Source organism: Astyanax mexicanus, chromosome 6, assembly GCF_023375975.1.
Source record: "Astyanax mexicanus isolate ESR-SI-001 chromosome 6, AstMex3_surface, whole genome shotgun sequence".
In the NCBI taxonomy this organism is placed as follows: Eukaryota; Metazoa; Chordata; class Actinopteri; order Characiformes; family Acestrorhamphidae; genus Astyanax; species Astyanax mexicanus.
The window spans coordinates 4,001,354-4,026,948 of record NC_064413.1 but is presented as its reverse complement, the minus strand read 5'-3'; the positions used below and the strand labels follow the sequence as shown (position 1 = coordinate 4,026,948).

The following is a 25,595-nucleotide window of genomic DNA, read 5'->3' as shown; positions in this document are numbered from 1 at the left end:
AGGGCAAACACTTTCACACCACTTCATATGTATATACACACACGTTTGTGAATGTGTAGGTGTATACATTTGAAATAATTGAAAATACATTTAAATTCATTTCAAAACAATTTTACACCCTTAAGGTTTTTTTTTCAGAACATATGTATATACCAAACTATATTTTAAGATATATAATTGTAGCTGGAGTCACTGCTACTTTGCAGTAGTTTCCTATAGTAGAATACAGGCTTCTGAAAGACACTGAGCTTGTATTGTATATTGTCTGTGTATTAATATATAATATAGTTTGGTCAGGGGAATCTCTAGAGAGAGGAATACCCATACGAGACACTAGAGGGCGCTGCCGAGTGGGTCCAAAATGAATGGGTTTATAAGGAAAGCAATAGAGCAAAATCATAAATCACAAATGTATGATCATTTTTATACTGGAAATTGTACCCATTTCCTTAACACAGAACAATATCAGAGGATTCAGTAATAAAGACATATTTACAGCTTTTAAACTCTTGCTTGAATAGTGCCATGGTATACAGGGTGTAAATTATATAATAAGATAAATATATATAATAAGATAAAAATATATAATAATATATAAAATACAATAAAATGTATAATGAGATAATTAAGGAGGGGGGGGGGGGGGTCAAGTACAACATGCCTCAGATGAATGCAGCACTACTATTCAAAGCTGTTTATGCACAAATCCAACAACTTTAATGCACCAATAAAGAAAAAAACAGACATGTTAAAATGTTAAATTATTACTTTTTTATTATTCCACTTAGATGAAATTACATATTTCCCTCCAAATAACATTTATGCTTGGTGTTTTGTATGAAAATTCCAAAGACATGAAACAAAGCTAGCCAGCCCAACAGTAACACCCCCCTCCCCCTTAACTACTTTATAGCCACATGCAATTTAGGTAAGTATCAAAATATTATAAACCAAAAAATAAAATAAAGTTTATTAAGAGTTTGATGAAAAAAAAAAAAACAAAAAAAAAAGGAACCGAATCCGCACATATGGAGTTGCTGTCGTACTGCTTTGTGCAGTCATGGTAACAGTATGAAACTTGTGTGCCCTTTAATCTTCAGGGTCCTCTATACCTCGTAAATGATGAAGAATATTAAGGGAAAAAAAATCATTTTGTAGGTCACCCACATTATGGAGAAAAATAAGAAAAGAAAAGAAAAAAACCCAAAAACTAATGACAGTAAATGGAATGTGTCCTTTTCTTCGCCCAGCGCTACTGTGTTACAGTATGTGCTTGCTAGCAGGCCACTGAACTGATGTGTGAAGCAGCTGTTGTCTCTTTACTAGCTACAGACCACCGCTAAACCCTCCTCCTCTTCTCGAAGACGAGGGCCGATTTAGAACGTCGACTACAAATCGCAGATGTGCTTAAAAACGACTACGGCAAATGCTTAAACTCCTCGACCAACGGACAGTACAGAATATACATACAGATTATACAACCAATGTTTAAAAACTCGAACTCGACGGAACTTGTAGCTTGGAGTCGCGTACTTGCCCTCACCTGCATACTTGCCACACTAATGAGACAACCTAGAGCTTTCCTGCAGATAAAACATGGTCAACAGCAGACAAGCCTCAAACTCCTCCCACTGGATCCCACCCCAAAACCCAAACCCCCAACCCCCACCCTCCCCACCACACCCCCCTCCGACAGAACCCACTCTTCTTTAACCCTCCTCCCTCACCCCCCATCTTCCAACAGACAGGTCCCTGGGAAAGGAAAAAAAACCCACAATGACAAAGAAAGGAAGAAGGAAAAAAAGGAAGGAAGGAAGAATAAGAAATAAAGGAGACAGAAGCTGGACGATGAGGTGGTCTCTGTGTTGATGGTGAGCTGGGACGATGCAAGGCGGACGTCAGGGGAAGGACGGATGAAGATGGGGGAGAGGAGCTCAGTTTTCTCGGCCCTCCTCGGCTTCCTCTCCTTCTCCCTGGTTGTCTGAAGTCCACAGCTGAAGAGAAACAACAGATATTAGATACATTCATTCATCAACTCAACCATCTGTGGTCCAACCACAAGTGTTTTCCTTTACATCAACTGTTGCTAAGTTTGGAGTATTAATTTGCTTGATATCTAAAGAGAAGAGAAATTTTGGCTTAGTCGTAAGGGTTGGGATTGAAGCTGGTCCACGTGTGCTTTAATGGATTTGTTAATGGCAACATTTGATTGCAGACAGTGTAATAAATACAGCTATTAATATGGCTGGGTGATATGGACAAAAAAAAAAAAAAGCATTACTTTATTTTTCGCACTTAAAATCCTTTAATTTTCCCCAAAATCGACATTGCATCTTATAATCCAGTGCCCCTTAGTCAGGTATTAAGAAGCAGTACAAGCTTTGAAATCTCCTACAGGAAACTTGGAGAAGCTGCCTGTTTTCTCTCTACTCCACTTAATAATTCCAGATCAGTAACAGGAATTAAACCTAAATTCTACGTAAAAACTAGACTCTAATAATGAATCAAAAGGTTTGGAGGACATGAACTGTTTGATTTGTAGAAAAAAAATCAGAAAAATATTGATTTTAAAATGAAGTTCAGGACAGAGCCAATTTTATGATTGAATTAAATTAAGATTTACTTACATTTTCTATAACAATTAAAATTATGATTTTTAGTGTTCCTTATCAAATATGAAAGCTTTTATGTAAGGCTTGAATAGAAATCCAGAAAATTGACAAAAATCCTGGCCTGTTAAGCATTTGATTTTAAGGGTGTATAATAGCTCTGACAGAACACATTTGTGAATGGACCCTGAACTGGTCAAAAAATAATTACAGCCATAGATACACATATTGATATCTGCTTGTTTTAAAAATTAAATCAATTAGTACATTAATACAATTAAACCTTTTCAAAATGCAACGAAAGCCTCTGAAACTCACTGTCAAGTTGTCCCGTAAGAGCTGCATGATCAATGTGCTGTCTTTGTATGATTCTTCATTCAGTGTATCGAGTTCTGCAATGGCCTCATCAAAAGCCTGGGAGAAAGACAAAAGGAAAAGATGTTCAAATAATAATAAAATGAAAAAAAAAAAAAAAAAACGTGATGAAAAGCTGATGAGTAAATATTAAAATTTAGCTTAAGTTCACCACGTCTTACCGTTTTGGCTAGCTTGCAGGCCTGCTCGGGCGAATTCAGGATCTCGTAGTAGAAGACGGAGAAGTTGAGGGCCAAGCCGAGGCGGATGGGGTGTGTTGGCTGCATCTCAGCCTTGCTGATCTCAAAGGCATCTTTGTAGGCATCTTGAGAGTTCTGGATAATGGCTGAGGAAAGAAGAATTGCATTAAATCATAGCATTATTACTCTGATGCTTAAATACTTAAATACTCTGAGCCGCATTACTTTCACCACATGTGGCTATTAGGGGTGTCACGATTCTCTAAATCCTCGATTCGATTTTATTTCCGATTTTAGGTCACGATTTGATTCGATTCTCGATTTTTTTTTTTTTTTTTTTTTTTACAGCAGAGAGGCCTATGCCAGGTTTAGATTAGTCTATGGTCAGTCATTGGTTTGATTCATCAATTTTACAATATCTTATTTCAAAAGGTGGGCTTGATATAAGTGATGCAAAGTGATGCAAGTGATCTGTAATACACCACATTAGGCACTAATGGTCAAACTTAAATAATTTAACTAAGATATATTTGTAATGCCATCTAGTGGCTTTTTTGGTAGCAGAAGTGTGCGCTATTAAAACAGCAATGTGCAACATAACAAAATAAATAATAAAAGAAATACAGGAACAGTCATGTACAAAATAATAGAACAATTAGAGCCTTAACAAACGGAACTCTATCCTACTATAACAGTTAAACATGAAAAATAAGACTCGCCCCCTGAGAATGACAATTTTTTTTCTTTAATAAAGATTTATTATTAAGTTTATCTGAGAGAAAGATGCTCCTTAAGGTTCCAAAACTTTTAACTATTTTTGAGGCTAGACAAAACAACTGTTATTTTTATATTTTCAAGTTTTTCTTTAAGAAGATGAGAATGTCTAGCTTAGAGGGAGGGATCGTCGATCATCTTTTTGAATTCGATGCTCGAGACCATGACATAATTTTGATCGATTTCGATAAAATATCAAAATCGTGACACCCCTACAAAATATATATATATATATATATATAATAAAAAAAATAAATAAAAGATTCTCACAATCTCATTCAAACACAATAAACTCAACTCGGTTAAACTCAGTAACTCAACACATTATAAAATTCTAGTTTAAAAAGCATCAACACTAGCCTGAGATATTAGAATATTGTTAAACTACCGTGAGAAATTATAATATAGTTTAAAAAAAAGTCTGACAGTTGTAAATCACATTACGCCTTTATTACTGTCCCCTTCCAAAAAACACAGTTAATTACCAGCATTTAAAAATAATTAATCATGATTTTATCCATGATCTAGTCACAGAATATTGTTGGGATTAATACAATTATTATTTTTTAAGAGATTGGCACCAATAATGCAATACAGTGTTTAACACTGATTATTTTATTCACATTTAAAGTCCCATTATCAAAAGCTTAATCTTAAGAAAGAAAAGTGTAATTGATTGTGATTAATCTCAGAATTGTATAGTGATTATTTGATTAATCTTTTCACTCATTTAAAATCTTTCAAATTTATTATCTCACACACAATAAAATTAAGATAACATCCTGCTTGCCAAAGTGTATGCTAATTTTATACACACATGACCAAATTGAACTGAACAGAAGTATAATAGAGCAGTACAGTCTGATTCATACTGCTGATTAGAAAATAAAGGAAGAATGAAACGGTTCATTTTCCCCCTCACACCAGGGAATACAATAAACTGCCTGTTTTGTAGAAAAAAGAATTTGCCTAGCACAATGTCCTGCGCTGCCAGACGAGCCAGTGGACTGAGCCGTCTCCTTCTGTGCTCTGATTCTACGATTTTCTACTCTAAACTGTAAATACACAGCTTTACACATGAGAAAAAAGAAGAAAGTACATATTACTTTAAGCTATTAAAAACAGCAATTTATTAATACATAGCATATGCAATATATTTGGACCCTAGAAAGGTTACTTTATTATTATTTATGTGGGTTGCACATTTCAACTACACTAACATGCATATTTAGGCACCTTTGCTAAAAATGTGTTACTGTGAATAGTTAATTTTTTATATTTTAACCAAAACCTGACTGTCATTTTATTGTTCGTTACAATAAAACATTAGTTACAACTTTTACCCATGTTTTAAACCTTAAAGAGTTATTTAATTAATTGTCCTAACAATATTACAATTTAAATACGAATTAGTGCTTAATGTCTCCACTAGGTCACATGTTTTCCTAATATTTCTGTTTTTAAGTTATATACATAACTAGGCGTGGGGTTTAAGTGGTCCAATGGAGTTAGGAGCTGCCACTATGACTATACCACTGAGGAACGCTGGCTCTAATCCTGGATCATGCTGGTTGTCATCAGCAGCCAGAGTCAGAGAGAGAGAGCACAATTGGCCATTCTTCCTCTGAGGTGGGTACATCAATATCCTAATGGGATACTGGTCAGCACAGGTGCCTGTATGATTAGCCCTTATCCTGGTAGTATTGGAAACATTACTAGTGATAGTTCATATGTTCTTATGATAGTTCATAGATATAGAGTTGATATAAACAGGGAATAGGTGAGAATTGTGGAGAAAACTGGATCCAATTAGGAATAAAATATACTATATATGGCTGGACGATATGGCAAAAATCTGTGAGATACAATTCTGATATATATTAGAGCTAGGTGATTAATCGATTTTATCGATTAATTCGAATTTACAGTTAAGGACGATGTGTTTTTATGAAAATCGATATAAATTGTCTATGATAGGTTTGAAAATAAAGAAAACTTAAGAAAGCTAATATATATATATATAAAATAAAAAACTGCTCTTATAATAACATTTAACACAGCAAAAAAAAGATTTTTGTAATTTACATAAAAATTTAGTTATTTTGAGACGTGACTGCCTATTTAAAAAGCAACAGAAGTTTATTTGTATCATTTCTAACATATTTAGTGTTTTTTACTCACTTTTTTCTCTCTCACAATGTTAATCCTTTACAGCTTCAAAAACATATATTATGCAAATTAGGCGATGACGTCATTTAGTGACTTCTAGCGACTTTTAGAAGATTTTAATAGGGAAAAAATCGTTTTAAATCGAAACCGGATTTTTAGGCCATATCAGCTAGCTCTAATATATATAGCCGTGATAAAAGCCATCACCCTTGGTGTATATAATCATGCACTAATAAAGCTGGGTGATATGTCAAAAAAATATTATATCATAGTATTTAATACATTTTCATGATGCACAGTATTTATCCCATTTTGAAAAATGTGCAGTTTTTTAGGCAATGATCATATTCTTGACATGCTTACTGTTGATACGACAAAAAAATTATTACAATAGGATAAAATTGATATGTTGTCCAGCTCTATAAATAAAATGGACTAGACAGTAATCTAGGAAAAATATGTATGTTAAAGCTTCAAATAATGTGAAGAAGCCCTGCATACACACATGTCACACAGACTGGCAGTTTAACAGCCCCTGGTCTTTAAAAAGAACAGCACACTCATTAGATGACACCTCCTCCAACAAAAGAAGCAGCAAAAGCAGCAGAAGGTGTTTCAGTGAAAGATGCTGTTCGCTGCTGAATTAAACTGCTTGCTCTATTAGAAGAGATGTGTACAGTTATCCACATATGCAATAACGAATCTACGAATTCCTTTACATGACTCTTGGTCTTGGAGGGCCAGATTTCTGCAGTTTTGTGCTTTTTGTGTGTAAAAATACCTGGTTTCAGCTCACCTGTTAATGATCAAGTTTTGTGGGTCTGTCAGAGTGCTTTATATGCTAGGTAATTTTTTTTATCCTTTATTTTAATCCTTTCGCAGAAACTACTATGGTAACAATTTTTTAGTATTTCTCTTGGGATCCCACAGGGTTCAATTCTGGGTCCCTGTAATTTGATATTAATTAGAATGGTAAAGTGGAATTAAATACAGGAGATCCAAAGGTTGAATATGGTTTTCCATTGCTTAACAATGGAGGGGATGTCCTAACTGCCTACAAATATAAAAAAACATATGCTTACCTGTTTTATCTATGTATTATGTTTTTCATGTTTTATTAAACATATTTATGTGTACACACACAACTAGGGCTGCAACTAATGACTATTTTAGTATTCGACTAATCTGACATTTTTTTTTCTAAGTAGTCAATTAGTTGTGATTATTTTATTATCATGCCCTCCATTCGTGTTTCGTATTAAAGCTCCCAATTTAATGCATGTTTTACTGCATCTTGACAGCTTAACAGATCATTTTGCAGAACATTTTGGTTGTTGATTACCTATCTAATATTTAATAAACAAAGCATATTATAGGATAACAGGATTCACACATCTAGGATGTTGCTATTTTCAGAAAATTCTTCTTAAATACCAACAGACAATATTAGAATTGTATCAATCTCTTGTATTGTGAGAAGTTTTTTTTAATTCATATAAATTGCCTGCTTAATATTTTAATTATTTGTTTACTTATTAGTATTCACTTATATATTTCCCTTGGTATTGAGCTCTTAAATTGCTTTTGTCAGATAAGCACACTGACAATATATGTTTAAATGTATAATGAGCTGATGTACAGTATAAGTATGGTTGTTGTCTTGTCCCTTATCTGGTGTGTTTACATTATTGGAGAGACAGAGGGGTTTTGTCCACTTCATCACACATTAATGACATGTCAACAATGAAATTCTGATTTGACAAATGTTTATAGTCATTGTTGTTGCGTCGACTAATCGTTGCAGCACGAATACAAACAAACGTCAATGCTTATCTTATTTTTTAGCTTGGAGTTCAGCGCAACACTCTCAAAGCAAATTAACGCAATATTCTTTATCAATAGCCTGATCATAATATAATTTAGTATAATGGTTACAACAAATAAATAAATTAATAAAAAAATTAATAAATCATCTTTCTTCTGTCTTTCATTCATAACATGACACTTCTTGTTTGTGTTTTCAAATACAACCAGTGTGGAAATGGCTACAATACGTATTGCTTATAACTCTTACATCATACACAGCAAGTTTTCTCACGGCATCCCCCCCGCCTCACTTCAAGTCTTAACAGCCCTGTCCTACAATCCCATCAAACTCCCAGAACAGGAAGCCGGTCACAGACCTCTTCCTGTTATGCATGCCAGAGCTCTGATGATCTGTATTGCTCTCAATGCTCCATGCTCAGGCTATTACAAGGTTCACACCACATACTACAGTCGCCAGCAAAAAATTGAATTAAATAAAGCCTTGTGACTTAAATGACCCAGTGACAATGTCGCATTTTTTTTTGTATTTTTTTTAAAGCAATGGTATAAAAAAAATGAAGCATTATCAATCATTATTTATAGTATAGTAATCAGGACTAGGGGTGAAACGATTACTCCAGTAAATCGAGTAACTCGATTAAAAAAAATACATGTTAAAGTTAGGCTGAGCTAAATTTACTCTGGCCGGAATACACGGCCATGAACTTACTGCATTATGTTATTTAGTCTTAGTTAGGTCAATTCATTCGATCTGAGTACTGTAAAATTAAAATAAATATAATACATAATACATAAAACATAATTTTAATAGTAATCACAATAATTCCATAGGTCCTGAAGTATTCCTGGAAACATCCCCGGTCCAAAAAGGAGAATCCACTGATTTGGTGGGAAAAGAACACAGCGAGCTTATCCAATCCATGTTTATGCCTTTATTATCGATTAATGTCCTTTATTTAATACTTACAAGAAATCCTAAGTTGAAATAATTTAACTTAATTTATTAAATGATTAATTATTAAATTATTTCTTGTGCTATTTATGTCTATTTTGTGTTTTATTTATTTCTATTTGTGTTTGCAATGTGGAAATGTATGTAGTGAATTTAAAAATTAAACTAATTGGTCATTCATTTTTAAGTGAAATTTCTTGTTTTCTCTTGTGTATTTTTTAATTGCTTTTTATGCAACTAAATGTGTTTTATCCGATTACTCGATTAATCGAATCGATTTTTCAGTAGAGTACTCGATTAAAAATATCCCAGTCATCGGTATTAATGCATCCCTAATTTAAACCTCATAAGAGATAAGGTGCTTATACATTTCTGCCTACATAAACCTTACAATGGGCATTAAACAACATGCTGTGGCTAATTTTAACTTGAGGAAATCAGACCATAATCTGACCAAGTGACTCACTTAGAAGTCCATTTTTCTGAATGGGCTTCAAGCTTAACAAAAGGCGCGGTAAAGAAAAAACACCCTGTATACATCATCACTTCCTCTTCAGTTGGCTTCTCGTCAACAGTTCAACCAGAAGGAAACGGTTACACATTCAGAGGAACCACTGAGACCCAACGCCAGAACATAACAATGTGTAACAGATACGTCTATGAATGAAACAAAAACACGTGCTGAAAATCTCTACTACTATTCATTGTCCATTTCCACCACTTAAATATCTATTTATGTATCTATCTGGTGAAAATCTGAGCCAGCTATCAAATATAATTCTTTTTAATTGAGCTTAACTGCTGATTAGGCACAGTTATCAACCAGATAACATACTGCTATAAACAAATGCTGTCTTTGTTGCTCAGTGCTGTTTACACACACAGTATGTGCAGCGTTCACTGCTCGCAGCTGCACCAATGCTTTTACTACACAGTCTTTGATGAGGAAAAATGTACATTACTATTAGGACTGAACAATAATTTAATAGTAATATAAACTGTGACAGAAAATGTTTCATGAACTACATGAACTGAACATCAGAGTAACAAACAGGCATGATATATACATATATCTACATACATCAAACAGCAAAATGTATAGCGTCCGACCAGTGCAGTGCCACCAACCTGTCATGAACTATCAGCAAGTAATTCAGCTTAGAAAAAACAGTTAGCATCACAGCTAGCACAATCCAAGCCATTCCATTTCAAGGATCCCTAAGGACTACAGCTAACTCAATACTAAAGGCTTTATAATAAGAGTCTTCAGGTTAGATACTATTAATTAACTAAATAATAAATCATACCTACGTTTATTTAGTTTTATTTAGACCGATATTTCATGGTAGCTAATCAAAACATCATGCAAAACAGCATGAAAACTAAACATCTAACATATATACACTATTTATAGTACGTTACTAACTGACGTTCAGTAAAGGGCGCTGCCATCAGTTTACTGCATTAAAGCAAGGACAGGAAGGGCAGAACCACACGGTCCACAGCCTGGCAACATCAATAATTATAATGTTAATTACATGTTATTCATATTGATTGTATCATATTGTCCAAAAAGAAAAAAACTTTGATTTTGTTTGCCCATATATTTCAGTTCTAATTATTACTCTATATATATATATATATATATATATATATATATATATATATATATATATATACTAAGTTGTAGGGGATATGTAGATGAAATGTTACATGTGGTACAGCCCAAAATGACAGCAATAACAGATAAAAAATGTTATTTATTTATTTTCAGGAAGCTACCACACTTAATAAAGTGTTATACAGTGTTCTAAGAGATTTTTAAACAATATAAGAACACAGAATAAGCAATTTTATTTCCATTAAGAAGATTATTCTATTCTAAATATGATTTATTGTCCTTTATGGCGCTATTTTTCAACAGTGTATTTCAGTAGTACTGTTCCAGGAACATTTCCACCCATGTACAGTATTGTTCTGAAATCACACTTCATTTATTTCCAGTCAAAACTGTCCCAAAGTTCCTCATTCCACAGCAGAGATTAGCTATAAAACAGTCCACTTACATAAGGAAGAAGGAAAGGTGTACATTAAACCTGAAATCTGGCCCAGTTTTAATGTATTTGGTGATGATCAAATTCAAACTGACATTAAAATTATATTTAAAAAAACTTTTACAGGAGTTTCAGTAAAGATTCTCCAGCACTGGAGCTGGAGCAGTATTAGCATTAGCTACTAACCACACTTAGCACTAGCTCTTCTGCAACTCAGAAGACAGAATTATCAGCCTGTAGCCTGCTGCTAACCCCGACTAGCACTGCTGGAGCAGCATTAGCGTTAGCCGCTAACCACGCTAAGCGCTAGCTCTCCTGCCGTTCCGGACTGTAGCCTGTGTGTTTGACAAAAAATTTTAAAATAAAATAGACGTTTACTAATAGTGCGCCTTATAGTGTGAAAAGATGTAAGACTGCATGTGTTTTTTATGCTGGGGCTCTATTTTATTTATTTATTTATACATATTATTTCATGCAGCACAATTTAGGACACAGCCATCATACAGAAAGTGTGATCTGAAGGATTTGAAGCAAAAGGTGTTGCAGCGAAAATCAGAAAAAAAAAAAAAAAACAGAATAAAGCGACTGCTTTTCACAGACCAATGGAGTGTGAATACCTCAGAGGTGTGGACAAGTGACAATATTGGAGACCATCCAGGCACACACCCAAAGGACTGTACTGAGTTTTCCCTTGTGAACCTGACTTAAAACTCTGACGGCAGCTCCACAAGGTGTCAATCTAGATTATGACACATCGTCTTGTCCACCAGGACAAATCAAACCTAAACCTTCAACCCTCGCTTCAGTGAAGGAGATAGATCATGGAGGGACTGAGGGTGGTGGCTTACCGATTTTGTCGTCTCCAAGGGCTACTTCGGCTAAGTATCGGAAGTAATCTCCTTTCATTTTCAGGTAGAAGACTTTGCTTTCGGCTGGAGTGGCCTTTGGGATCAGGTACTTGTCCAGAAGAACCTGTGGGAGACAGACAGGCAAAGTGAAAACATGGTAAGAAATTTGCGATTACAAAAAACAGCAGGAAAGAGCAAAGACATTTAAACCTTCAGCCATTTAAAGCACATGCTTAGCAGAATTACACTCTACATTCTCCCCACACCAAAACACCAAGCATACATCAGTCATCGTCTCTACAAGATAAAAAGGTTGACCCGTCACTGATCAACGGGTACAACTACCCACCAAGTTTCATTCCAGACCATTGTGCAGGGTTCATACAATTTTAACTAATACATTTTCATGATTTTTTCATGACTTTCCTATACTACCATGGCAAATTGTCACGACCATACGATTTTTAAAACATCAGTGCAGACATGGGCAACAAAACCAAACATTAAATATATAATCAACTATAACCAAAATTGATTATAGTAGGCCTAAATTATGAATATGATACAAATGCTGACACACAATCTTTAATAATAAATTGTGTGTCAGATCCTGAGAGCTCCATTGTGTAGGGTTAAATGACTAAATTAAAGGAGAACTCCGGTGTAAAATAGACTTTTTTTGTAGTAAAACATGATATATATATTATCAGTACAGTGATGGCGGAGCTCGGAGCTGAAGCTAGCATTATAGGATGTAAACAGTGGTTTTTAATAAGCTCCTTGTGCACTTTTGAAGTTATTAATGCCTCGTTTTAAATGTCAGGGCTCTCCAGATTCTAGCAAGGGGGTGTGGAGCTACTTTGAGCTGGATAACGGTGCAAAAAGCGATTTATTGGGGCAAATGCCCCGTGTCACACAGTCTGAAGGGCGTTTGGAAAAAACTTTTAAGTATTTTTTTTTATCAAGTTTTACAACAACAAAAATCCATTTTACACCGGATTTAACTCGGATTTAACAACCGAGTTAACTCTGAGCTGACGTTTTTGTTAGCTCAAAATATATTTTCTTCGTTATTAAAGATTCGTAGACCAAATTTTTATGACTTTTCCAAAACTTTCTTGATATTTGTATTTTTCCAAAATTATCCAGGCCTGGAAATTGCTATTTTACATTCCATGACTTTTCCAGGTTGTTCATGACCGTACAAACCCTGGTTGTGTATGTGATCATATCCAAACATAGCCTCTAATTAAACAGAAACTCCATTAACAGTGTCATACTCTGGTATACAACCAACTGTTCCAATGACTCAAAAGGAACTTTGGCCCACCTTCAAGGCTTTGGAGGCCTGAGAGCAGCCTGCAGTTTCACAGATGCTTCTGAGACCTCCTTTCTTTCGCAGCAAGTGCAGGATGGGGTGGGGGGGACGGATTGGGGCTGGGTGGGAAAAATGGACCAGTCTGTGAGCTCTCCTGCTAGTGGAAGTAGGTCAGTGAGCTTGTTCACAGCTCTGCTGGCCTGATTGCTGCCAGGACTGTGGCTGCGTTACCAGGGATTCATCCCTTCACTAAGGGCTGCTGAGCAACACAGGCGAGCTATTTCAGTGAAGAAAGTCCACTGAATTAAATAGTATTTAACTGCATCAGTGTTGGATTAAAGGGGAGTTTGGGATGTTTTCTCGATGCACAAGTTGTTTATAGCAGTTATCACAAGGGATGCACTGATGTGGGAATTTGGGCTGATGCTGATTTCGATATCTGATACTACAAGTTAATATACACACATTTATAACTTACAGAGAGCATTAGCAAATATTAGTTTAAATTAAAATATTGGCCATATGTTTCTTATATAAAATATTTTTTAAATCTCAATTATCGCCTGATACTGATATAATTCACAGTTCCAACACTTTTTTTTCCCTCACTGATTGTTGTCCAAAACAGATTATAATAAGACCCTGCACTGTGCACTGTAACTGCAGAACCACAGTCTTGTGCAGATGTATCTGCACATTCAGATAAAACATATGTACATAAATTAAGAAAAAAATATTCAAGAAAATACACATATTAAGGTATTGTGATAGGCCTGGAGAGAAAAGCCATGGGGGCTACAAAGAGATAAAAAGGCCCCGTTTCCTGTTAAATCTGCCTAACACAGTGCTTTCAGCTGTGTCACTCGGTGCACAGTGAGGACACCTGTGCTTACGTTAGAACAAATGAGATCAGGGCTGGACTAATAGGCTTGACTGAAGGAGGTCCCTGCTCATGACGACTAATTAGAGTAAGCTAGAGAGAGTCACTGGGATTATCGGCCTCTTTTACGCACCAATATTTAGGGTGAGGCAACAGGTAGGTTAATAGTAGGGTTTGATTGTTATTAGACGAAAAAAAGATATTGCAACAATCTTTTATTGTGTGATACTTGCAATGTTAGAAATACAGAAATCTGTACCAGAAATTCCCAAAAGTCAATGATCCAATGTGGCAAAAAGTAGTGTGTTAGAGGTGGAAGAAAATATTGATATCAGAATATAAGCGCAATATTTAAATTATTGAAGTTACTGCTTCATTACTCCACATGGTGGCGCTAAGAGGGTAAACCCACGCTAAAGAATATTGGTTGTCAAGTTCTGTAAAACTGACAAATCCATAAATCCACAATTCCTGGTAGTTGCTTATGTAGTAGTTATTTAGAGGATCTTAATCTCTTCAGTAACAAAGATACTGTGAAATATCGTAGAAAATCATCTTGCAATATATTTGAGCAATACACAAGATCAGCACAGCAGTGCCAATATTATACTTTAAAGCACGAACATTGAGTGTATTACTGCGATTATGACACCAGTTCCATCATCAGTGTTTATTGAAAGATTTTGGACGAGAAAATATGATCTGTTTGGTTATAAACACTTCACAAGTTAAAATAGTTCCATTGCTGCTCTGTTTGTAGCTGCACTGTTTGGCTTGTAAGCGCTGCATCGTTGCTAGGTTACCTGTTTGTGGCAGAGTAATACATGAAAAGCTTCAGTTACAGTACGTTACCGGCTGATAACGGCACTCATAGAACGCCTCTCAGCCAATCACATTGCAGGGTCGGAACTAACTGTGGTATACTTAATATCAAAGAATAGCAGCATTGTGATACTGTCATTATCGCTGGAAACATATAGTGATAATATCGTATTGTATCGTGAGATTTCCTGTGAGGGCATCTGAGAATGGAGGAAAATACATTATATAGTGCAGATATAATATCATTCTGGTAGATTCTGGTAAAAGAGTAATTTTTTTCCCTGTTGTAAAAAACAACAAAATGTGTTACATTTAATTACATTGAGACAGTTTTGCACGCCCTATCAATTGAATATTGTGTATGTTTACTTTGCAATGCACACATGGTCAACTTCTTGGCTACCTGACCTGATATTTCCTCATTAAATCTTGATGCACAAAGTAAGACTGGCCTTTTGCTGAGAAGCCAAAATGCACCAAGCTTTGAAATCACCTGTGCTGGACCTATTTGTTCCACATCTTCTCTCCATCTATGTGTGGAATCTACAAACGTTTGGAGAAAACAAACAGAATGTGCTTACCAGTACATCATTGCAGATCTCCTTCAGCTCTTTCTCGATCTTTTCCCGGTACTCCTTGGCCATCTGCTGCTTCTTGTCGCTGCCCTCAGTCTTCTGCTCGATGCTGGACACCACCCTCCAGGAGGACCGGCGGGCACCCACCACATTCTTGTAGGCCACTGAGAGCAGGTTACGCTCCTCATTGGACAACTCCACATCACCCTCCGTGACGGCCTTCATGGCAGCGGCCATGTCATCGTAGCGCTCTGCCTGTTCGGCCAGCTTGGCTTTCTGCACCAGTTCACTCTTGTCCATGGCTGCTCAGAGCTGCAGACAGAAAAAGAAACATTTTCTCATTTGATTGATCCTTCTCCAGTATGGTACATAAATATATACAAACAGTACGAGTTATACGGTACAGCAATCGCAAATTAACAAAGCAGCAGCTTTTTTCATACTTGAGACAGGTGGTAGTAGCAAGTCCATGAGTCCACCCCTGTTGAGGGGTGACAGACTAGAAAGTTGTCTCTTAAATCCATTAAAACCATGACAACAATCTGCACCATCCAGTTCAGCATTTTGCATGATGAAAGGTTTGAACAAATTTGCAACCACAATTTTAAAGTCACTCATTAAAGCTCACTGAATGACAAAACACTGCCTTTACCAAGATACAATACATAAAAAAGGGGAATTATATAAACATCAAGAATTATAGGCACCTGCTGAGTTGTTAAATTATACAAAGCTGCTATTAGTACTTTTTTTATTGTCCCATACTTGAAAACTTGGCACCGGTATTGGTAGGGAAAATTATTATCGGTTCGGCTTCAGTACCAAAGTTGGTACTTTTAAGGGTACTAACTGAATAATGTCAGTACTACCAAGAACCTATTCACATCTTATCAATAATTTCCAAATTGTGGTTCAAGTGTTCATACACACAATTAGAGCCATAGCATGCCAAAACTGGTCTCAAGTTTTTATATATATTTTTACTTAATGCAGACAATGGAAGATGAAATGCAAAGCCAGCCATGGGAACACTTAAATTTAACTAGCTAGGCATATTTGAAGTTCCCTGGCTGCCAACAGAGAAACACTAACAGCCACATTTTTTGAAAGGCAAGGTGTGGTTACTGTATATTATGCCGACCTTACACCTCACGATTTTCAAGTCGGGATGAAAAATAACGAGAATCTTGCTAGAGTCGAGTTGTGGTCGCATCATCTCGGTGGTTCAGTGTAAGGTGGTTACTATTGAAAGTTTTGTCAGTCTTTTTCTCGTCCTGCGTTCACATAAAATCAATCGTGTTTAATATTATATTATATTGAGACTTCGCTCACACAAATAGTGACATGAACAATGTTAACAAATGAAAAGCACTGAAACTGTGATTTTTTTGAACACAAAATTCATGATTTTTAATGTCTTTCATGCCTTCGCTGTAAATCTTCATGACCATACAATCTTTAAAACATCAGTATAGACATGGACAGTAAAACTAAAAATCCATGTAAAAACTGATAATAGGCCTTTATCTTACCTAAATTGGATGAATATCATTTCTACACATCTTTGTCTTATATTTGTGTGAATGAAGATAGACAGTATTAAATTATCATTTTTCTCTCTGTGTGAATTTACAGTTATAGTGCAGATAAAACTCCAGTCAGAGTAGGACCCATGCAGCCAGCTAGTTAATTTAATGTAAATGATTAAACTATTTTTTTTAGAACCAAAACAGCTTTTCTTAGTCAACATAAAAATAAAAAAAAATAAATAAATTTCCATGTCTTTTCCAAAACTTTATGGCCGTTTTTATTTCTCCATAATTTATCCAGGACTGGAAATTGCTATGTTCGCTTCACTTCACGATTCATTTTACTTTAATCCTGGATATATGGAGATATTCTGGACTACATTATTACTATCATGACATTCTGGATAATTGACTTCTGTTACAAATCTAATAAAAATATTGTATTTTTAATAACTCACTTAGGGATGTGCCATATATTTTATCCAGGACTGGAAATTGCTATGTTCAAATTCCAGAAATTTTCCAGGGGTTTCATTTTCATTAACAACTACAATGTGATAGAAAAATAAACTGTTGATGGAGGCAAAAGTTGTGAGCCTCTGATAAATCACAGCATTGGTATACACATTATTTGTTACTTTATATGTAATATGTATTGTATGTACATATACAATACTCCACCAGAAGCATGATGGGAAATAATCTCAGAAAGAATCTAGTTGCAAGTCTTGCAAATAGTGATCCCCAGTATTTGTAAAATCTTAGTCTGTGAGCAAAAACTCTGTGCCTGGTTATTAGATGTGAGAAGGTGTCAGACTTTAATCTGTTAAAAGTATTTTTAGAGTCTTTTCAAAGTCTGTGGTGAAATACATTGGTGTTTAATGTGTTTAACTGTATAAATACACGAAAAACGAAACACTAGCTAAGCTAGCTACTTGTGAGAACATGCTGTCCGCACGGAACTTCACTGCCATCCGAGGAAAAATGCGGATGTGCCTCACTCGCCCACCACACCCAGTTATTCCCAGTTTAGTGAGCTAGCTAGCTATCCTACCTGTTGGCACAGACAGCTAACTAGCTAACCCAGCTATATTCAGCTTCGCAGGACAAGTGAACTGTAGCTGAGTTAAATTCTACAAAGCTATGGGGAATATAAAGCCTCCAAATATTAATATTAGCCAGTTAGCTAGCTAAGTGTGGTGCACATCTTCGACCTCAGGGTCAAATACAAACTAACACTAGCTAATACCAACGCTAGCTAGGCAGGTTCCTGCTAACAAACTAGCTAGCTAACGTTTTCTGCTGCTAGATTTAATTTAGCGTTCTATTTATTACACTAAAACATGATAGTTAACGTTTAACATAAACCTTGCTTGTCGCTTTCATACGGGCACTGTGTCTCTATCCCGCCAGCTAGCTATCCTGCTTTGGCGGCAACGTTAACATTAGCTAGCCAGCTAGCTAACATTACGCTAAATACGCTAAATATAACATGGCTTATTAGCTTTCAACTAACGCTAGCTCTGCTCATGTCCTTAACTAATAATTTAGCTAGCAAGGGTATAGGTTTGACTTCATTTTAATCCATCCATCTGTTTGTTGAAAAATAGCAAGCGTTAGCGAGCTAGCTAACTTAACAGTGCCGCGTCGATTTTAGCTACCTTGTCAAAACGTGTTACTGTATAACTTACTGTATATTTATAGGTACAGCTATACATCGCTACACTCGTCCACACATATGGATGGGTAGGTTATGTAGTTAATTACATAGCTATTAATACAGATGAATGCATCTAATACATTTAGACACACAAAAAGTCACTTTATATTCTTGTCTTTATATTCAGTGTCATTCGCATTTTGCACATTAGCTCTAACAGAGTGTGTATACATTTGAATATTTATCTAATCTGTATGTGTTGTTTAATTGTTTTTTCTTATTGTGTTGTTTGAAGCTACTGCAACCCTAAAATACATACATTTTCCTCAGGATCAATAATAAAGCACCTAGTATCATCTTTTTAGCTTTATAATGTGATTTGTGATAAGAAAAAAAAGCTGCCTATACAATTACACTTTTCTAACACCCCATATACATATAACCAAGTACACCAAGTCCTTTTATCTGCTTATATCCAATGTGCACTTTTACGGGGTAGTCTGCTTATTGACTACCTGCACTGTCTTCCAAAATATATTGTTTAAACTAATAACATATTTATCCAATTGTGTTGTTCTGCGATACTGGATGCAATAATAGGATCAATAATAAAGCAGAAAAGTGTCATCTTTCTAGATTTATAAGGTGATTTATTTCATGGGGAAAAATAGCCTATTCATTTACAGTTTTCTAACACCTCATATATCCAATGTCATTTGCATTTCGCTATTTAACGAAGTAATAACTTAGTTTGCTTATTGACTAATTGCACTGTGTAAGTTACCAATATAACGTTATATTGTACAGCTAACTTATTTATATAATTGTGTGGTTTAACGCTACTGGACCCCCACATTTCCTAACTTGCTAGCGTAATCGTTTAGCTAGCAAGCTATATAAGGTGATTTATGTGATAATAAATTATCTTTTTATACAGGAAAAATATCAGGAGAGACGAGTTAGCGGCTTCGGCATACACGCACGCGCAGAAGGCTAAGTAGCACATTTAGACGGGTAGCACAGCTTGACAGGACACCGTACGTTAGCCTCGTTAGCTATCTAGTGAGCAACCAAATAAATGGCTGCTATGCAGCATCGGCGACCTCTCCCCACCGCTAATCGCTAACTAGCTAACCTACGCTACCCACAGCCTCACTCAGCCCACTATCATCGTTTTACAGCACGCCATAAGCAGAGACAATTAAATAACTAGCTAGCTAGGCTACCTAGCCCGGCCTTCGCGGGCAAATCATGCAGACAGCCCTAACCTGCACCCGCCAGCCAGCCCAACTACGCCTTCTTCATTGTTCGTTTCCAGCAGGTTACGTTAGCTGGCATCTGCGGACCAGCCCTGCTCAGCGACAGCGAGCTACATCCACTGCCACACATCTCACTCACGGTATACAGCCTCCAATCTGCTATATACAGAGATATGTGTCAAAAGCGGGGGGTTAAAGACAGCGGCGGCATTTCCTCCTCTTACCTGAGTGAGTAGACGGGGGTAGCGGAGGTTGTCGTTCGGAGCTAGCTAGGCTAACCGCGGACTCCCAGCTGATTCTCTCGGGCAGTGTCGGGCTCGTCCACGGGGTTTCCCTCCAATCACGGCCCGGCCCCAGGAGCTGAGCGCCGTGACGTCAAAGGTAACCATAGCGACCGCTGTACGAGACCCACGGTTTATATAAAGAATACATACAGTGCTGTGCTTATTAAAGGGATACATAAGGGTCTATTAATGCTAATTAAATATAATATACAGTTTTACCCGGTTACCTAACAAGTTTAGACATAGATATACTGCATCCATATCACCAAAGGTATCAAAAGTATTCACATTTCATTTATTACTCAGGTAGAAGTATGCAGCTCTGGACAAAAAAATGAAGAGACCACTTCAGTTTCTGAATCAGTTTCTCTAATTTTGCTATTTATAGGTTTATGTTTGAGTAAAATGAACATTGTTGTTTTATTTTATAAACTACATGCAACATTTCTCCCAAATTCCAAATGAAAATATTATCATTTAGAGCATTTATTTGCAGAAAATGAGAAAGGGCTGAAATAACAAAAAAGATGCAAAAAAAAAAAAAGTTCATATTCATAAAGTTTTAAGAGTTCATAAATCAATATTTGGTGAAATATTTGGTTTTAAATCACAGTTTTCATGCATCTTGGCATGTTCTCCTCCACCATTCTTACACACTGCTTTTGGATAAAATGATGCCACTCCTGGTGCAAAGATTCAAGCAGTTCAGCTTGGTTTGATGGCCTGAGATCATCCATCGTCCACCTAATTACGTTCCTGAGGTTTTCAATTTGGTAAATTCAAAGAAACTTATCATTTTTAAGTGGTCTGTTTTTTTCCAGTGCTGTAGATTCTATGGTTTAAAATACTTACATAGAAGGTGATGTTTCAACTTAAGTCTTTTTAGTCCTTAATAGAGGTGTAAATGTACTGCTTTCAAAACTGCTTAAAGTATAAAAGTAAATGTAATCTGCTGATGTTGGTCCACCGTGTTATATCAAGTTGACCTTTGTGACACCTTTTATGAGGATAGGGATTTCATTTTCCAGCAGGACTTAGCACACTGCCAAAAGTACCAATTGGTCTTATAAAACAATAAAAGAAATAAATGCTTAAAAAGATTACTATCTGTGTAAAACATCTATGTAATGTAAGAGTTTCACATTTTGAACTGGATTTCTGAAATATAGTATATTTTCAGTGATATTCACATTTTTTTAGATGCACCTGTATATTGATTATTCAAACAATAAATAGCGTTCAATGTCTACGCTCAGTTTTACATTTGGGTTTTAGCAGATGATGCACACCACTAATTCTGAGACAAAGTTAATGGACTGGTGACAAGGATTAATCTTCTCCCAAACATACAAGCTGATCTCTAAAACACAGTGGAGGTTGTGTCATGGCTTGGGCTTGCATGGCTTCTTCTGGGATGGCCTCATTTATTTATTGATAATGGCACACATGATGGCAGCAGTACAATGGGCTCAGAAGTCTACAGAAACATTTTGTCTGTCAAACTGACTGGCAGATCCTTTATCATGCAGCAAGACAATGACCCAAAACACTCAGCGGTGTAGATGAAGGATAGCAGGTGTAGAAAGGAGGAGATGGTCATAATGTTATGCTTGATTGATGTACAGTAGAATCTTTTAGTTGTGGTACATCCATTTTTTGCAGTATTATACAGAACTATTTTTTTGCTAATGTTACATTGCCCAGCTCTTCATTTTTATTGGTGCTGTAAAAAAGCATTGGCAAAACTGGAGCACAGGACACAGAGCCTGCCTGCCTGACAGAAGAGAGGAGCTATTTCTGCATTCCTCCAGTTCGTTTCCATGGGGAAAAGGAGTCTATTTTTCACATTGTCACATGTCCTCTCCTCAGAAATGCAGTCAGTAACCTATTTCAGGGCAGATCTTTTCAATATCGGGGGGGTGAGTGTGGCCTTTGCTGAGAAAAAAAGAAGAAAAGCAGGTCTCAGCAAATTTAACGACGGGCTACTTTCACACAGAAACTGGAGGTATGTTACAAGAAGCTGCATGTGCACTTTGCATGACTGGTGTGGCAGGTTTCTTTAAGCCTCAACGTAGCTGCCACACCCACCTGGAGTGTACAGAGGTATGGCAGCTGTGGTTTTCCATGCCTTTGAGCTGAGTTGCAGATAATCTCCACCCCTTCGGGGAAAGTGTCTACTCTTCATGAGGTGGGGGATAGGTCGACTCAGTCCCTGTCATTAAGGGTGTGGAAAATACCACGATTAAATAACAAGTTTTAATTAGTATTAGTTGTCAAATCCTCAGACAGATCTTCGACAAAAATCCCCAAAGTAGATGAGAAGAACCAAATCAAACAAATGAGATGAAAATAAGAAAAGTTTGTATACCTTTTAAATAGAATCATTATGTTTGGACAAAAAAAATTGCCCCATCTATTAAACATGGTGGTGGTAGTTTTTTTTTATGATTTAGTCCCAACTTGCTGCATGTGGGCCATGGCAGCTTGCCATAATTTATGAAACAATAAATTCAGAATTTTCCTTTCCTGTTTTTGAGCAGAATCCCAAGAGAAGGTGGGTCATGCAACAAGACAATGACCCTAATCATGGTTCAAAAAGAATAAACTTGCTTTGAAATGCTTTGGAATAAGCAAGTCAGAATCCTGAGCTTTAATTCAGTAGAAAATGCTGTGGAAGGACCTGAAAAAGCGGTTCATGGGAGGACCCCATTAGAGGATGGGTAAACAGTGCTCATGAAGGGATACACATATGTATGTGCATATATATTTACAAAAAACAGGATTTGGGCTGTTGACAAAATCTAATGAAACAGAATTAAATGCAAAAACAATTTTTTTTTCTTTAATTTGGCACTGCTGTTGCAGCTTTGGTTTGTCTCAGACAGCTCAAATAGAGCTGAGCTCAGGTAATGTAATTTAATACTGTAAATGATGTAAATGTAAATCATTTGTTAATAAAATACATGAACTGCACGTTTACTGCTGAAACATTACACTTACTAGACAAAAAGGCCTGTGCTGTAACTCCAAATAAATGAATGTCTACCAAATATGTGGGTGTGTCTGGCCCTGCCTCTGGGCTCTACTGTACAGACTCTGGTTGCAGTGGCAGCTGGCGAAAAAATTCTGGGTGGGGCTGTTGGAGCCATATTATGTCAGTTTCAGCAACCACCCCAAAACTTTTTAACACAAACTAAAGCATTAATTCTCAACTGGAGGGTTGGTACCCAAAAGTTTGTCACAGACACGTTCTGGACGGGTTGTGGGCAGCTTGTAAAAAAAAAAAAAAAATTAAGAGTACTACTCTGATTTTGTACTTGTCTTTTATATTGAGAAAAAAGAGACAGAGAGAGTTTCTTATCTAATTTTTGGCCTTATTTATTATGCACAGTTTTGATATTTAATATTATTGTAGTAATTTTCTTTCCTGTATGTTTAAATTGATTTTTAAAGGCTATTTTTTTTTAAATAAATTTTATAAAAGTGGGTCGTGACTTAATGACCATAAGAAAATGTGGGTCCTGGGCTGAGACCAGTTGAGAACCCCTGAACTAAAGGAGACCAGTGCTCTGTGAAGTAGTTCATCTGTTTATAATGTATAGTTTAAATGGCATAAATCACATCCACAGACTAATAATTAATAGAAATTACCATTAGTTGCGAGATTGTCTGTCTTAGTGGTGGTAGAGTAGTTTCTATATCAAGTTCTCTGTGGTTTTAACACTATAGAAAACCCTGTCTCACAACATATCTTAAATGTCTGAATAACCTCTTACATGTGACACCTATGTGGTGCAAAAAATAATATGTTGAGGCATCTTGTTTGAAGTTTGTTTGAATGTCCTTCTTCTCATTTATATGGTGGGATGTGTAGTATAAGAACATTGGTGGATTAATAGACCACATTTTGTATATAACAAGAGGTCAGTGCATTTAAATGTTAGCTTTAGGCCAGAATGCCCCATTAGGAGTTTTTGCCTTCCCTACATAAGCAAATAAAACCTACATTACTGCCACCTAGTGCAGTAGTGGCAACACATCCATTACCAGCCAAAAGTCTGGAAACACCTCCTCATTCAATGTATTTCTTTATTTCTCTTATTAATGTATTTTCTACATTGTAGATTAAGATTAAATACATGAAAACAATCCAGGATTGCACCTCCAGGAACTCCTTCAAGATGCTAAGAAACTATTCCAGGTGACTTTCCCTCATGAAGACACTGAGATTAAAATACCAAGAGTGTGCAGATCAGTCCTCAAAGATATATGTTCTCATTATTAAATGTACAATGTAAAAAAATACATTGAATGAGAAGAGATAAGTCCAAACTTTTGACTGCTCCTGTATGAACTACATATTGTACATTTATTAGATGATTAATATTAGGTGATTAAAGAATGACATAAAGACGTGTCTAGATATGTCAAATATGTCTTAAAGACAAACTAAACTAGACATTTTTACATTAATAGCCGAAATGTTTTGCTCTGTGTTAATAATAAATACCAGCCCTGCAGCAAAGTATTAAAAATGATGTCTGACCATAATTTACAGGAACAGCAATGTTATTTTGCCACATTTTGAAAGAGATGCAAGGCATTGTAATTGTTTTTGTGGAGAAAAATTGCATACACATTTAATTGCTTTATTATTTATTGCTCATCATCATCAAAATTATAAAAAATTGTGAAATGGAAGAACCTAAAAAAAAGGCAAACAAATAAGGTTATGCCAATGTGGTGGATGATGGGTCGAACGTCACACAAGATCGAAATCAAAATGTTAAATTGATTAGATTGAAAAAAGCCTCACTTTTGCCATTGCTTCTTGTCTCTCTCTTTTTTTTTAAGGGAAAAGGTGAAATGCATCATTATCAAAATGAAAAAGTGCCTGTTGACCCTTATAAATAAAAAAAATAAACTACACAGAACTTGAATTCCCAGATTAATCATTTTGCATTTTCACATGCATGCATTTGTTGCTTTTGTTGATAATGACTGCTGGACAATTGTAGCGATAACTGGCTTTTGACGTAGGTAACCTAGAGTTGCAAACCTTCTAAATCATTCATGGTGACCTTGTTCTGTTTCAAAGATACATTTTATTTATCAGGACAGGGTGGACAGCTCAAGCTTTTCTGTAGCTAAATATGGAGACAACATAAAAAAATATTAACTTCACAGCCAATTACAGATATCTATATTTTACTAGTAGAAATTGTAGTTTTAAATATCTACACTGTAATTCTGACTTGTGAAAACTGTTGGATATGAATAATATTATTACCAATCAAAACCTGAATTGCAGATATCTGAGAATAAACATATTATAATATATTATAATATAAACAGCTTATTTTGCTGTTGCTATTGCTATACACTTGTTATGAGTTACTGGTTCCCTCAGGTGCTGCCAATCAGGTGCCTGAGCACTGGTCCTGCTACAGTGGTAATCTGTAATCTGATTTTACTAATATA

General features: G+C 35.9%; 1 protein-coding gene across 1 annotated transcript; it reads right to left on the bottom strand.

The window, feature by feature from the left end:
• Nucleotides 1-748: 748 nt before the first annotated feature.
• On the bottom strand, nt 749-20,193 carry ywhabl (tyrosine 3-monooxygenase/tryptophan 5-monooxygenase activation protein, beta polypeptide like). Its single transcript, XM_022674254.2, has 6 exons — nt 20,055-20,193; nt 15,389-15,694; nt 11,788-11,911; nt 3,146-3,309; nt 2,928-3,023; nt 749-1,994 (listed from the first exon to the last, which is right to left on the bottom strand). Exons 2-6 carry the CDS (start codon nt 15,680-15,682, stop codon nt 1,935-1,937), a joined length of 738 nt encoding a protein of 245 aa, XP_022529975.1. The 5' UTR covers nt 15,683-15,694; nt 20,055-20,193; the 3' UTR covers nt 749-1,934.
• Nucleotides 20,194-25,595: the final 5,402 nt, after the last annotated feature.